This window comes from Lissotriton vulgaris, unplaced genomic scaffold, assembly GCF_964263255.1.
Source record: "Lissotriton vulgaris unplaced genomic scaffold, aLisVul1.2 SCAFFOLD_2812, whole genome shotgun sequence".
Taxonomy (NCBI): Eukaryota; Metazoa; Chordata; class Amphibia; order Caudata; family Salamandridae; genus Lissotriton; species Lissotriton vulgaris.
In genome coordinates this window covers 44,989-60,226 of record NW_028243471.1, presented here as the reverse complement: position 1 = coordinate 60,226, position 15,238 = coordinate 44,989, and the positions used below count along the sequence as shown (strand labels likewise).

At 45.4% G+C, this 15,238-nt stretch overlaps 1 protein-coding gene across 1 annotated transcript in view; it reads left to right on the top strand.

Annotated features, from left to right (window-relative positions):
• Positions 1–15,238, top strand: part of TMPRSS3 (transmembrane serine protease 3) — a 265,492-nt gene that overhangs the window by 229,462 nt on the left and 20,792 nt on the right. The window contains exon 12 of the mRNA XM_086948584.1: positions 9,955–10,107. Coding sequence (XP_086804710.1) covers positions 9,955–10,107 — 153 coding nt within the window. The remainder of the gene's footprint in view (positions 1–9,954; positions 10,108–15,238) is intronic.

Genomic DNA, 15,238 nt, shown 5'->3' with positions numbered 1-15,238 from the left:
TCACCCACATTACAAATAAATGAACAGAAAATGGTATTCAAAACAATCCGTTTAAGGATTATGCATGGTCATAAGGGCAAGATTCTCTGCAGAACAGAGCTGGGGGCCCCCCTGAAAGGTTGGGGCCCTGGGCCAGGGCCCACTTTGCCCATTCCTTAAAACGCCTCTGCATATTAGTATTTATGATCCTGCTGTATCGGATGCTGTAAAATATTGTTGGTGGCATGTCTCCCTCTGTGGAGGTATTAATAACACATGTTGGCATTAAAAGGCCCCTCTGTGAAGGTGACTGTATCAATTCTAGGTTTTCACTACTCTAACCTAGAGTTGTACCACTAAATCTGTTTGTGTGTATAACTTTCGCTGTGAAGGTTATGATATAAATGGTGTGCATGACTCCCCTTGTGAAGGTGCCACAATAAATTGTGGATGCGCACAATGCCCATCTAGAGGTGTCAGAGACTCTCTTCACTGAACTGTTGCTGAAAACTATTGGTTTCCATAATTCCCTCTGAGGGTATGTTGCAAGGGAACATGTTCATGTGAAGCTGCTAACAACACAAGCTCATCAGCAGACATCTAACGAAGCAAAGCCTTGAATCTTGATTTCAAGACTCAAGAGAGGTGTTCATAAAGCCATACTGCCTTCCCACCTCCAGAGTAATATAGGCTTCCATGTCAATCACAACCACAGTGTCTACTAAGACAGCAAAAGCAGATGAGGCCAAGTGTGGAAGTGTACCAGGAGACGTTGATGGACTAGCCATCAGTGACTTCAAGCATGGCCGCTTTGTCAGATATACAACCTCCTTACTGCCTCAAAACAGTGCATAAGGCCTTCTTCAAGATAAATCCAAAATTTAGAGAACTCACTATAGGAAATCTATTCATGAAAGAAAATATTTCCACTATCCTTAACAACAAAACACAAAAGAAAATGAGTATTTGGATTAAAACACTAAGAGAAGGTAAAGATCAGGACCTCTACAGCAAGATTACTGAAAGATGGAAAAAGAAGGAAGATATTACAATTAATCAACAGGTATGGGACAAAATAAATAAGTTTAATAAAACCATTTTTCGAGGAGCAAATTTTAAACGCATGCAATTCTTTAACAAATAATTGATATATAGAACTCCGTCCTTTTTGCATAATATCTTCCCCCAAATAGCTGACAAATGTTTCCGATGTGAAGGAAAAGGCACATGGAAACACATTGTTTGGGTATGCCCCAAAATCCAGGTATTATGGAAGGAAATAGAAAAATATATCTCAATTGTCCTTAAAACTAATATTGTCCTGGATGAATTGACTTCCGTCCTAGGTTGCTCTTCTATTCACACTCAACACAATGAGTCCCTTTTTATAGCTTCTTTAATAGCTAAATCCCTCATATTACAGTCCTGGAAAACAGACCTTGTCCCATCTTTCCAAGCATGGAAGATAAAATTACTCCGAATCCAGGATAGGGAAAGAAAATACGCTTTAAGATCAGGGGCTCTGAAAAAATATGATACATTTTGGAGTGGTTTTGATCCTTAAATTTGCCTTGCTGCTATTTAATCGGATTTAAAATTGGTTTATTGAGTTTGTTATGCATATGCATGATGAACTTTTCAAATCTAGCTATGAAAAATTAATGGAGAAATCTTACAGGGAGTTTAAAGTTCCTATATTATTTTAATTCTAACAAAATCTTTTGATTATTAGTGAAAGTCTGTTGCCTGTTTGCTTTTACACAATTTTGCACTCTATAATTTAAATGTTATAACTAAAAAACTGTATGGTTGTTTTCAATATTCTTTTCTTCTAGACTGTATTAATTGGATTTCAAATATGTTATGTCTCTTGTACTGTACTGTATTGTTATATATGAACTCTCAATAAAAAAAATTAAAAAAAACACGAGCTCATCAGCAGACATCTAACGAAGCAAAGCCTTGAATCTTGATTTCAAGACTCAAGAGAGGTGTTCATAAAGCCATACTGCCTTCCCACCTCCAGAGTAATATAGGCTTCCATGTCAATCACAACCACAGTGTCTACTAAGACAGCAAAAGCAGATGAGGCCAAGTGTGGAAGTGTACCAGGAGACGATGATGGACTAACCATCAGTGACTTCAAGCATGGCCGCTTTGTCAGATATACAACCTCCTTACTGCCTCAAAACAGTGCATAAGGCCTTCAACTGACAGTGATGTTTCAGCTTAACAACAATTGCTGATTCTTCTTCAGAAGAAATCAAGGTAAAAATTGAGGATCTTAAAACGATGACAACCTGACGTCCCGATTTCCGCCCACTCCCGGAACCCTGCATAATCTCATAGAGTGTTCATGTTACTTTGTCAAATTCCACTAAGTGAAACACTGCGAGTTCCGCCCAGGGCCGGACTGACCAAAGAGGGCACCAGGCGTTTCCCGGGCAGGTCGCCAGGGTGGAGGCTGTTTTGGGCCACAGGGTGGGCTTTTTTGTTACTGGGGCTGACAAAATAGGCCCAAACCGGCTTTAGCAAACAGCTCAGCCGCAACACCACATCCACATCAACCCCGGGGGTCGGCCAAGCAGTTTGCCAGGGCTGGTTTTTGTTCCCAATCTGGCGCTGGTTCTGCCCACCCATATGCAGTGAGTGCTCTGTGAGCCAGCACCACTTATGCAACCCCCACTCTAGATCTTTACTTTGATTATGACCAAAAAATGGAGTCAGAAGGCCATACTCTTTTAGCCCCAGTGTCCATGGTTTTGCATGTTAGATATTGAAGACTCTGTACTTCGATACCGAAAAGAAACACCTTCACTTGTACTTATGTACTCACATTAAGATCCATTACTGACAAGCAGTTTTCAGGTACAATTGTGCATCAAGAAAGATTTCTAATGGAGTTCCAAAGGAGACCTCTCCTGAACCCCTATTCAACACCAGGTTGGTGCTATGTTTCCCTGCCACACCCCTAATGTGCACTTCACAATGGCATGTTGGATGCAATGTGGCTTCGAGCCGAGGAGACATAGAGGTCTGGAGATCTGGTAGGGGGCCCTGTGGGTTGCCTTCATACATGAGGAATACCCAGATGAGGCCAGATGCCTGCTCCATCCCAAGAGAAGCTTCTGTGTGCTGCTAGCCGAAGAAGAGTCAAGACCTCTTCCTAAAGAAATGTGCAGTGTGGCATGCCGCCCAGATTCAAATACTTGATTTCCATCATGGTGAGAGTGTACTACTAATGATGAAAGAAAGACTTTTCATGAGCTTAAGCTTTTCAATGAGTCCCATTTCCAGTTCCCAAGACCATACATTCAGTTTCATCGGGGGACACTCACTCTAGTCTTAACTTACTGAGAATGATTCACATTCGGTCTCCGGATGAGCCAGATGTTTGCTGTCAGGGGCCATCTCATTGTTTACTTGTTTGATATTTTGAGCTGATCAACCCTCAGCGCAATTACAAGCAGGTCTCCAGGAAGTCTAATCAGTAAACAACCCCTCGGCTCCAGCCCCTCAACTATAGGAGGTTAAGTGCCGGGTCCAAGTCTGTTGATCAGCCCCAGGAAAAGGCCAACGCTTAAAGTATTCACAACTGCAAAGATCACGGGGAACACCTCCCTCTGCAGCAAGACAGGCGAGAAAGAAGGATTCTGAGCAAGGTTCTTCTAGTAAGAGTGCATGCGAAGGAGAGCTAATTATGTTATTAACTATGTTAGCGGGGTGCCTCATGGAGCAATATTCAGCCAGTGGCCATCACGTACATCATTCACAGACATTCATTCACACAGCTGGCTTCTCTTCAGTACATGTGTTAGGAATGTGTTAGAAAAACAAGTAGCAGTAACCTAAAACATAACAAAGGGAATATGAACGAAGGAAGGGAACACAACAACACAATACGATGGCACCATCTACATAGTTTTTTTAAAGTTTAGAATTATAGGTTATAAAAGTACATATGTTAGAGCAAAGTATACAAGCACTTCAATCCAAGCAGAAGGAATAAATAAGAGCACACATTACTTCCAATAACCAGAAATGAGCAAATGCCAAAATGTAAAACCAGCAAAGGTTAACGCTACATAAACTTGTGGATTAGAATACCATATAACCTGAATTAAAAAATATGAGCAGGTACCAAACCAAGTGCATTTTAAATTTTCATAAGAAGAAGAAGAAAGATAAGAGGGAGAAAGAGGAGAAGGTAGAAGGGAAGGGAAAAGAGGGAGTGCTTCTAATGAGCAACAGCAACATTACCTAAAAAAATAAAATAAAAGCAGTCGCAGTCAACTAAAGTATTATAACATTTATGGTGGCTCGTAATTGGTAGCAGTGGATATGGAATGAGCAGATTGTCAGGAGAAGAAAGACGTAAGTGGTTCCCATAGTAACTCCTATCATCTTGCTAGTTCTGACCGTTTTATAGGACCCTGGGTGCAGTGAGCTTGCTTCACTGCCTCTGCTGGCCCCAGTCTGGAAGTACATGTTTCTATCACCCCTTTGTTTGTGTGGGTCAGCCTCCATGAGCTGGCTCTCCACAGTTTTTTTGTCTTTCCTGTTCAGTCGAGTATATATGTGCCTATTTCGATGTTGTTTTGTCTCCTCCCTTTTGTTCTCAAATCTTGATAGCATCCAACAAACATACAAGGTTCCTCACCATGCTGCTTATGGAGTAGAATCCTCTTCTATCTTTGCTTTTATAGCCACAATTCCCTTAGTTAAATATGCTGTTAATAACTCATCCACTAGTCCACTCAGTCATGTAGAGTCACGCTCCAGTCTTGGCGGGTTGTGTCATGCCGCAACACGCGAAGACGCCAGAAACGAGCGATTGCGCATGCGCGCCCGGTGTGCCGGCGCGAGAAGACGCTCGGCGCTCTCCCTCCGATCGTAGTTGCATAAATAAAGTGTTCTCATCCCCACAAACCTGAGTCTGCACTATTATTACTCCTAACGATAGGAGCAACTTTATATTGGCGACAAGGAGTGGGACCCCCCCACAAACAAAAAAAAACTAAATCAGAAAGGGGAAAGTACAGCAGCAGACAAGGGGCACAACCTCACTTACTGACCCACCTCGTGGAGGGAGTGAGAGGGGGTACAAAGAAGGAAGACCCTACGGCCAGGAGCTGCTGGAGGAGCAGGGAGAGCGCGGCAGAAGCGCAAAAGAGCGGTGAGCACCCACCAAGTGCATCAGTGCCAGAAGGAGGCAGCAGCCAGGAGGAGAAACACGGCAAGGGTTTGATAAGACCCCACAGAGGCCCTGGCGGAACTGGAGGACCACAGAGAAGAAGGTGCAGAAGAACCTCTACAGAACCTGACGCAAGGTGGGAACGCAAGCGCACCGGGCAGCCCAAGGAACCAGGGAGAGGAACCGGTAGAGCAGGCTAGGATGAGCTCGCAGACATCATCGCTTACAGCGCCGATCCCAAGCTTGCCTAAACCAGGGGAACCCCAGATGAAATGGGAAGACTGGAGGGACTATTTCAAAAATTATCTAGAGGCCCTAGAAGATGAAAATGGGGAACCCTTCCCCAGTGCTAGGAGGAGGAGGATACTCCTGCACAACCTAGGACCAGAGGGATAAGAGTATTCACTAACTTGGTTCCCAAACCCAGACCACAAGCGGATGTCGACGTCTTCAAGCAAGCCATAGAGGATCTGGACAATCACTACCGTCCAGCGGTGTATGTCTCAATTGATAGCTACAATTTCCAGCAAAGGAAGCAAGAAGCGGGCGAATCCATAGATGATTATGTCGCGGCTCTGTGAAGATTAGCGATGACATGCAAGTACGGGGTCCTCCAGGACGACTTCATCAAAGATCAAATTGTTATGCACACGACCAATAAGACCGTACAAGATAAATTGTGGGCACACGAAGAGGCGACGCTGAAGGAGGTCATAGCGATGGCAAAGAAAGCAGAGTTATCGAAACGATGTGCCGAAGCAGCGAAAAGGGGGACCGCCCAGAGGACATTGGTGAACAGAGTGGAAGATGCAGAACCTTCAGGAGGGTACAGAACTGCGCCTGGAGAAAATTAAGGAGCAATCAGATGGGCTGGAAAACCCGGACAGACAGGAAAACAGACAAGGGAAAGCAAGACCGCGTGCTACAGGTGCAGAAGCCCGGCACACTCAGCCCAAGATAAACGCTGCCCGGCGTTCAGGGCGAAATGCATGTTCTGTGGCCTAATAGGTCACTATGAAAAGGTGTGTCGTAGAAAAGTCAAGAGAACCGTGCTGAAGTATGTAGCACAAGAACAACCAGAAGGAGAAGAAGATGAGCTAGAAGAAGATGACCTTGTGCTGTGCATAGAGGAGCAAGTGTTAGCAATAGACAACAAGCGTTCCCGTAAACCTCAATGCGACATGCTGATAGGAGGAGTGAAAATCAAGATTGTGATAGACTCGGGATCCCCGTACACCATCATCCAAAGACCAGTGTGGGAGGAAGAGTTCGAGCCCAGCCTAGGACCAAAATTGGAACCACCAGATATACGGCAGGTGACGTACCTAAGCACACCCATCCCCATGGTAGGGTACAGGACTCTAACGTTTGAATTCAGGGGAAGGTCGGCCGAGTGCAAGCTGTACGTGGCAGAGAAAGGTCCATTAGTCTTGGGTTGGATGGATCAAGGCGACCAAGGGATAAAACTGGACCCGGGGGGAGACATTCAAGTGTTGATGACAGCCCCTGAGAGCTGGCCGGACCAGGAGAAAATAAAAAAGGACTTCCCGAAAGTGTTCGGAGGGAAAGTGGGCAAACTAGAAAAATTCACACACAAAATCCTGCTCAAGGAGAACTCTAATCCAGTGTCCCACAAGGTGAGGAATGTCCCCATAGTGGTAAAAGAAGCGGTGCAACAGGAACTGCGTAGACTGGAAGAGCAGGGGATAATTGAACCCATAGACAGTTCGGAGTGGCTGGCGCCTCTGGTTGTGGCGAGAAAACCAAACGGCAAGGTGCGTCTGTGTGTGGACTTCCGAGAACTGAATAAGTGCCTGATCATGGAGAAATTCCCGCTATCTCACATAGAAGAAATGCTAGCCAAAACAAGAGGGGTGAGGTGGTTCTTCACCATCGACCTCACATCCGTCTATAACCAAATAGACCTGCACCCTACGAGCCGGAAGTTAACATCCTTCATAACACCGTTTGGATGCTATCAATTCCGCAGGATGGCTTTTGGTCTCGCCTCGGCCGCAGCGGTGTTCCAAAAGTTAATGCACCGCCTGTTCAAGGACATCGAGGGCATCCAGTACTTTCAGGATGACATTTTGGTGATGGGGACGGACCAGAAAGACCACGACAGGAAATTGAATATGGTGCTGAGTGTACTACAAAAGAACGGCTTAACAGCAGAATGGGAGAAGTATCGGCTGGGTATGACATCAGTCACATACCTTGGGCATGAGATAGGAGGACACAGGATCACGCTGAAAAGAGAGAACGTGAAGGCGATCTGCGATGCTAAGGCTCCCAAAAGCCAAGAAGAAGTGAGATCCTTCCTGGGGACGGCTGAGTATTACAGTAAGTTTGTCAAGCACTTTGCCACCAAAACTCATCAACTGAGGCAGCTGATAAGAGACAAGACAGCGCTCAAGTGGAGTGAAGAAGCACAGAAGGAGTTTAAAGATTAAAAAAAGGACATAAGTCAGGCGGTGCCACTCCAAGGGTATGTACCCCAGGTCAGACCATACTGACGACGGATGCCAGTGAGAAAGGGCTGGCGGCGGTATGGGCCATGGGGAAATTCAGGCAATTCCTGTGGGGCATGAGATTTTGACTGCAGACAGACCACAAGCCCCTTGTCAAAGTTCTTACCTTGAGTGGACATGCGACCGCCACGCCACACATAGCCAAAATTACATTGAAACTACTAGAGTACCGGTATGATGTAGAATACATACCGGGGACATGCAACAAGGTAGCGGATTACCTAAGTAGAGCCTCAGCCATGGAAGAAGCTCCTAGCCCCACAGTAGAGGATGAAGAGATGATAGCGGTAATGGAAGACTCAGAAAGGGTGATCAGCCAGCAGGAATGGGCCCAAGCGTATGACGGAGACGCAGAAATCTGTGAGGTCAAGGAGTACCTAATCAGCGTGTGGCCGGAAAAGAAGAGGCTAAAGCAAGTGCTACAGAAATATTACGAAGTCCGCGAAGAACTGTTGGTGAGTGACTCGGGAATCTTCCTGTACCGAGGGGACAATGTGGTGCCTCCTACGAAATTGATCCAGCACTTGTTAGCCCAGCTACATGAGGGGCACCTCGGCATAGTGAAAACCAAAATGAGAGTGAAGCAAATGTACTGGTGGCCTGGACTGGACATACAAGTGGAAAGGCACGTGAGAGACTGCGATCAGTGCCAAGGAGCTGACAAAATTCTGAAACCCCTAAGGCCAATCTTGGGAAAATTCGACCAACCACGCAACCCGTGGGAGGATTCCTCGGTTGACATTTTAGGACCAGTGTTGGACTACCAAGGAATGCCGAAATATGTATGTGTCTTAGTGGACAAATACTCCAAGTGGCCTGAGGTTCACATGCAGGAGGAGATGGACGTTAAAACAGTGATAAAGTTTCTCACCTCGGTTTTCCTGAGAGAAGGGATCCCGAGAACAATCCTGAGTGACAATAGCCCACAATTCACCTCCGAGAAGTGGTACAAGTATATGGAAAGGAATGGGATCAAAAGCAAGCACACTTCCATATATCATCCTTCAAGCAACGGACAGGTAGAAAGATTCAATCGGGTCATCATGGGGTCCATCCAAACGGCCATCAGGAAGGGCAAGGACTGGGAAAAGGAGATCATGAGTATTATCTGGGCTTACCGGATTACCCCCACATCAACAGGGTACAGCCCATTCCAGATCCCAAGAGGCAGGCACCCATTCACCAAAGACAATGTTGTTTGGAGAGAAAAGACCATCATCAGCAATAGTTCAACACAACCTTGAGAAGGCTCAGAAAGTGTATACTGAACATTATAATTGAAGGAAAAGCGTGAAAGAGACAGCCCTTGAAAGAGGGGAGTGGGTGAGAGTCAAACTGGCGGTGCTGAGAAAGAAAGGAGAGAGCAAGTACAGCCCGCCCCTGCAAGTGGAAGAAGTACATGACAGAGCAGCGTTACTCAGCGACGGGAATGTGTGGTCCCAAGACTGCATGGCAAAAATCAACAAGATCCTACAGTGGCCTACAGAAGAAAGGAGAGCTCTACAAAATCAAGGAGCAAGAGGATGCGAAGGGGTCAAGGAAGCAGGTGATGAATGCCGAAGAGAAGAGGGACCTGATGAGGATGGGAGAGATCAAGATATGCCCGTGGCAGAGGAAACGCAGATAGGGAAGATGGTGACTCCAGGAAAAGCAGAGCAGAGTCCTCAGAGAGACAGTATGGTGAGCCCTGCTGAGAATTGCACTCGAGAAGTCTCCACGCCGGTAAGACGCACACGCGTGGGCAGATTGGTAGTCAAACCCCATCGGTCCAGAGACTTTGAACTGGGAGAATGTTAAGTCTCGGGGACTTGATGTACTTATTTCATTGTGTGTAAAAAGGGGAGATATGTAGAGTCGCGCTCCAGTCTTCGCGGGTTGCGTCATGATGCAACACGCGAAGACGCCAGAAACGAGCGATTGCGCATGCGTGCCCGGAGTGCCAGCGCGAGAAGAGGCTCGGCGCTCTCCCTCAGATCGTAGTTGCATAAATAAAGTGTTCTCATCCCCACAAACCAGAGTCTGCACTATTATTCATCCTAACGATAGGAGCAACTTTATAAGTCACTGATTTGTTTCTACTCTCATTTACTCTTTTTGTTCTTCCTTGTTGACTATCTGTCCCTTTCCTCTGACCTTGAAATAATCTACTTTGGTCCCGTTCCTTTTTGCGTTGACAAGGAAACACATCCCCTCCTACCTGTTGATTCTGCTGTGGACTTTGTGTGACATCTGTCCTATCCCATCCTCCAGGGAGACAGCGGCGGGCCCTTGGCCTGTGAAGACGTGAAGGCTTGGAAGCTGACAGGTGTCACCAGCTGGGGCATCGGCTGCGCGGTGAAGAACAAGCCCGGAGTCTACACTCGCACCTCTTCCTTCCTCGACTGGATCCATGAGCAGCTCGAGGTCTGTGGTCCCCTCTAATTAAACACATTCCGACCCCAAAGCACATTTAGCAATTGCTGGCATCGAGCGCCCCCTTTGGTTTCCAAGTGTTTTCACTTTCCTGCTTTTCGAGATCTCGGTGCCTCAGGCGCAGCTTCAGATGCGGTGAGTTCTAGAAAGGAGACAACAGGTCATTTCTCAGCAGAACGTCATGGTGTTAATGTATGCTGATTTTAAGGGTCAATAGTGCATGCATATAAGAACCCATATGACATTGACAAATCTGTATCACATTGAAGAGTTTCAGGCGATCAATAACGGCAATTATGTAAAACTAGAAAATAAAAAGTAAGCAAACTGAAAGGTATAAAAATTAAAATATTTAAAAAAATCATTAAAAAAGAACAATGTCCATGTGAAGTACTAGAGCAGAAAACACATGGTGACTAAGACAAGTCTACAACCACATCAAAATATGTAATGCTCCCTACAGACAGGCAGACACAAACACGCATGCGCACATACACAAATAAGCACAGCCTCTGATCAAAACATACTTGATAACGGGTAGATGCAAGGCATCAGCGTCCCACAAATGGGGAGCCCCCAAGATCCCAAGGACATGCACAGCATGAACATGGTCTCAGCTTACACATGGTATCCATGGTAGCTGACGCCAGAGACACCCATGTCCCATAAACGGCTAGCAGTCATGCTCCTAAAAGCCGTAATGACAGTCAACAAGCGCTCTACAAGTGAGAATTTAGACTTGGTCCACATGTTGAACACTACCTCTCACTGGAATCCTACTTGCATATATGTCTGACAGTAGAAGGGAGTGAACGTAAGCACAGTACATCATCCAGGTCATGGCAGGGACTGAATGCCACCTATTTAAAAATAAGCGTTGGCATGGCCAATAAGTCTTGCTTTTGGAACCTTATATGTGTTTAGCCATATTTACAAAAGGCAGTGGTGGAAAAATTGGTAGCACATCTAGTGTTGCATGTCAAATCTGGCAGGACTGCGCCGCGAGGGAGTCTCGATCATACAAGGGGCATATTACAGCCCAAGATTATCCTACTACAAAAACTAACAAATAACGAGTGGACGTGTACCAAATAAGACGTGACGCGGTCTTCTACTATAACAAAGAGAGGCAAAATATACCTAGGGACAAACGAATCCCCATTACAAGACTTGGACATTTTTTACTGTATTGTTTGGTCGCCCATGCATAAAATGATTGAAGCCTTGAAAAAGTTTCTATGAAACGAAACAGGAGTCGGCTGCCGGTTCAACGCTTGAAAGGAGGATTGCCACATCAAACTGCTTAAACTTGTTTATACTGTTACTGTGTTTTAACTGAGCAACTCAATATTCTGGCAATTATTCATATTAAATTGTTACGGCAAGATCGATATTGATGCCCTGCTGGTGTTTGGAATAGATTTGCTTAAATAACTTGACGAATCAACATAAAATTGATTAGGAGTGCCGAGGTTTATCTCTGTTTTACGTGTTTAGCCATGCAGCACATTATCCTGGGTGGTTAAATTATAAATTAATTTCTGAATATGTGTAAGGTTATTTCAAGTCCAAATTGCATCCATTAAAAATCAAATAAAACTGCACACAAAATAAAACGTGTGTGCCAAATTGCAGGCACATGACGTGTGCAGCAAAGTAAACAAGTCCCATGAAGATGATCCGACAGATGTTCCTGGGAATGGGAAATTGCTCATTTTATTAAGTGGGGCGTATGCCAGAAGGCCCAGTAGGAGGACCAGAGTGGACTAGGCAGAGAGCTACCATGAACGAACCAGGGACTGTGTATCAATAGAGAGCTGAAGTTTGTATACATCACAACTACGAGGGGTATATCCAAGGACCACGGAGGGCATATGAAAGGAGACGAGGGTATTGCTAATCTGACAGTCAGGAAAATATATTAAAAGGGATCAATGAACAAAGGGGACAGGGTCAGCAAAAAAAGGGGGCTGGGGAGCACACAAAAGTGAGAAAAGTGAATTTAAATAAGGAACCAGGTAGAAGAAGTACATATGAAGTAACTAGGCAGGGTATGTAAATGTGGCAGTGTTGAGCCTCTATGTCAAAAGGGCCAAAGAGAGTATATCATATGGCCTAGTAGAGCGTATCGAAGAGATCAGCGAGCGTATGTAGCATGTAAACAGGAAAAGGACGATAAAGAGAGCAGGGGGGAACATGCCAAAATGGACTAGGAGAGAACACTTGAAAAGGGACTTGGTTAGATCGCGTCAAAAGGTACCAGTAGAAAGTAGTTTAAATGGGCCCTGTAGAAATCACGTCACAAGGGGAGAACTTGTCTAAGGAGAGCAGGGGAACGCAGCAGGCAGCTTACGGGGAAAAGAGGGCGCTGCAGGTAGCTTTGTGGGGATAGAGCCGGTATGCCCGGCAGCAGGCACATTTACAGCAGGTGGAGGCGGTGTTCCCTGCAGCAGGCACCTTACAATTACTAAGACCAATGGGTGCTCTTAGGTGCATAAGCCTTTACAGGGTCACAGAAGTTGCTCCGGCAGCAGACAGGTTTACAAAGAGCATTGGTGGAGGCAGCAGGCACCATTACTAAAAGGGGCAGCAGGGACCTTTATGTTAGGGTAATCGCCAGCATGCAGTCATACGTGGAGCGGAAGGCATGATCACAGGAGCAGGCAACTTCATACAGGACAGACGAAGGGACTGTTACTAAGAGCAGACAGCTTCCCATAGAGTAAAGGGGTGGTACTACAGCTTAGGCGAGCAGAGGGGTGTTTTGGACAGCAGGCACCTTAATAGAGATATAGAGATAATCGCAAGCAGGCAGCCATACGTGGGACAGAGTTGGTGCTCTCAGGGGGCAGGTGACTTTACAAGCGACAGAGGGGTGCTGCCAAGAACAGACAGTTTCCCATGTAGTAGAGGGGTGGTAGTACAGGCAGCTTTCGAGTGCAGAGGGGCGGTTGCCGTTCCCGGCAATAGGCAGGTTTACAAGAGACAGAGAAGTGCAGGATGCGCAGATCCCATGCATGCGGAAGGGGGACTAGCAGGGGCAAAGGCAGACTAAAGCATTATGTACAAGACAAAGCCTATAAATCATTTGGATTTGTTTGACACTACTACACACACACTACTGAGTTCAGTCAATCACACATCAAATTATGCTTAGCTGGAAGCAGGCACACAGCATTAATGTCTGATAACCGCTGTTAAAATCAAGGGATAATAATGAATACCACAGCCCAATGTCTTAGCACCGTCTCACAATGCTTATGAGGCAATTATCACTGAATATTTTATACGTTACTGCCTGGGCTGTGGTAAATGGGCATTAATAGCACATGGAGTGATTAGTCGCAGTATTTGTACATGGACAGCAAGTCATAACAAGCACGTCTTACTGTGCTTGACGCTGCAATAGTTTCACAAACCTCATTATGAAACATCATATTCGATCTAAAATGCTGGTGTTAAACGAGTGCAGAGAGGGAGGCTCACTCCCTGCATGACTTAATCTGTCTCTGGCGCTGCAATGCGGGGTGTGCGACTGTCAGCTGAGCTTGTATTAATCTGCCGCCTGCTGCTATTCCTGGGCTTCAGCCACCTCCTCTGTGATCCTCTGTGGTGGCACTAGTAACAATACAGTGTCAAGAACGATGCCAGCACTCATTTAATATGCCGGCACGCACAGCTAGGATGGTGGTGACGGCAACATGGTTGTAAGAAAGCACTAGACATGATGGGCCATGCAGTGCATGCAACTCGTGCTATTGGTGCGTTTAAAAGGAAAAAAGAACTACATGTATTGGAATTCAGTGGAACAGCATTTGAATTCGGTGACCCTGTGAAAAGACGAGGAGTCACAGGGAGACGATGGCAACAAAAAGATTAATGCAAAAGAACAAAAGAACAAACTGCAACGCAGTGGTAGGTGGGGTAGGGCATGCAGTGACATGGGAGGAAGTGGGAGGGAAGAATGCTGCATTAACGTGCAAGCAGCTATGGGTGCCTAAGCGGCCCCAAGCAAACAGTAACACAAGCAGGAAACAAATATAAAAATAGTCCCTCAAACAAACAGATAAACAAAGTGTAAGGATACAGTACTCAGTCCCTGCTCCATGGGTGGAAAAGAAAGACAAAAAGGAGGGACAAAGAGGAAGGATTGATCACTAGCAAGCAAGGATTTTTAAAGTACACTGTAACAAACAAATGAAGAGCAGTGGGTAGGCTGTAAGCCCACAAACTATATACAACAGGTCTCGAAGCTCGAACTAATAAATCCTAATAATACTGTAAACTTATGGAAACGCACAAAGTAACGGGCAAGGTCATAAGTAATATCATGAGAAAGGGCATTATGCTATAGCCATGTAAACCAATCTGAAAAGGATGGAACCAACCAGACGAGTCTGCCTGAGCAACCATCCTCTCAAACAACAGCAACATCGTCTCTTGCACCATTGTACAGGAGGTTGGACGCTACTGCTGTTGTGGAGGACACAGAGACAACCAGACCCTCTCCCTGACACTAGACACTATTTATTTATTTATTCATTTATTTTTTATTTCCAGATTCTGGAGTTCTGTAAAGTGCTGCATGTCATTGTGAGGATACTTTGAAGCCCTGTGTATATAAGCTAAAATGGACAGTTCAAGGCCAATCACAGATGGGAGTTCAGAATGGGATTTACGTCAGAGCTACCCCATGAGAGCGGGTTCAGTTACATGCTTCTTTCTGTAGCATATCTACTTTGCTTCAGTCCTCTGGCGTGGGTTTAAGGCATTAAACAACTTTATGCTCTGGACACCCAAGGGTCTGCTCACAATCTGCAAGTTTTGGGGATCAGATGGGCAGTTGTTGAGCTGAAGGACAAGTACGGAACATAGTGGAGTGTAAGACTTATATTTATGCTCATATTGCTCACATAGTGCATACCATAATTGCTGCTAGGTTCAGAGGCATAGAGATCAAAAACCAGGAAACATGGCGATTGGTTACCGTGAGAAAGTTTGACTTCTACAAAGCTTGAGTGAGGAAGATGTAGTTACATATATTGTTGTCATATTATGAAAATCAGTTTGCATGGACAAATATTTAACATAATTGTGACAACATGGCTCCAGATGTTCTGAA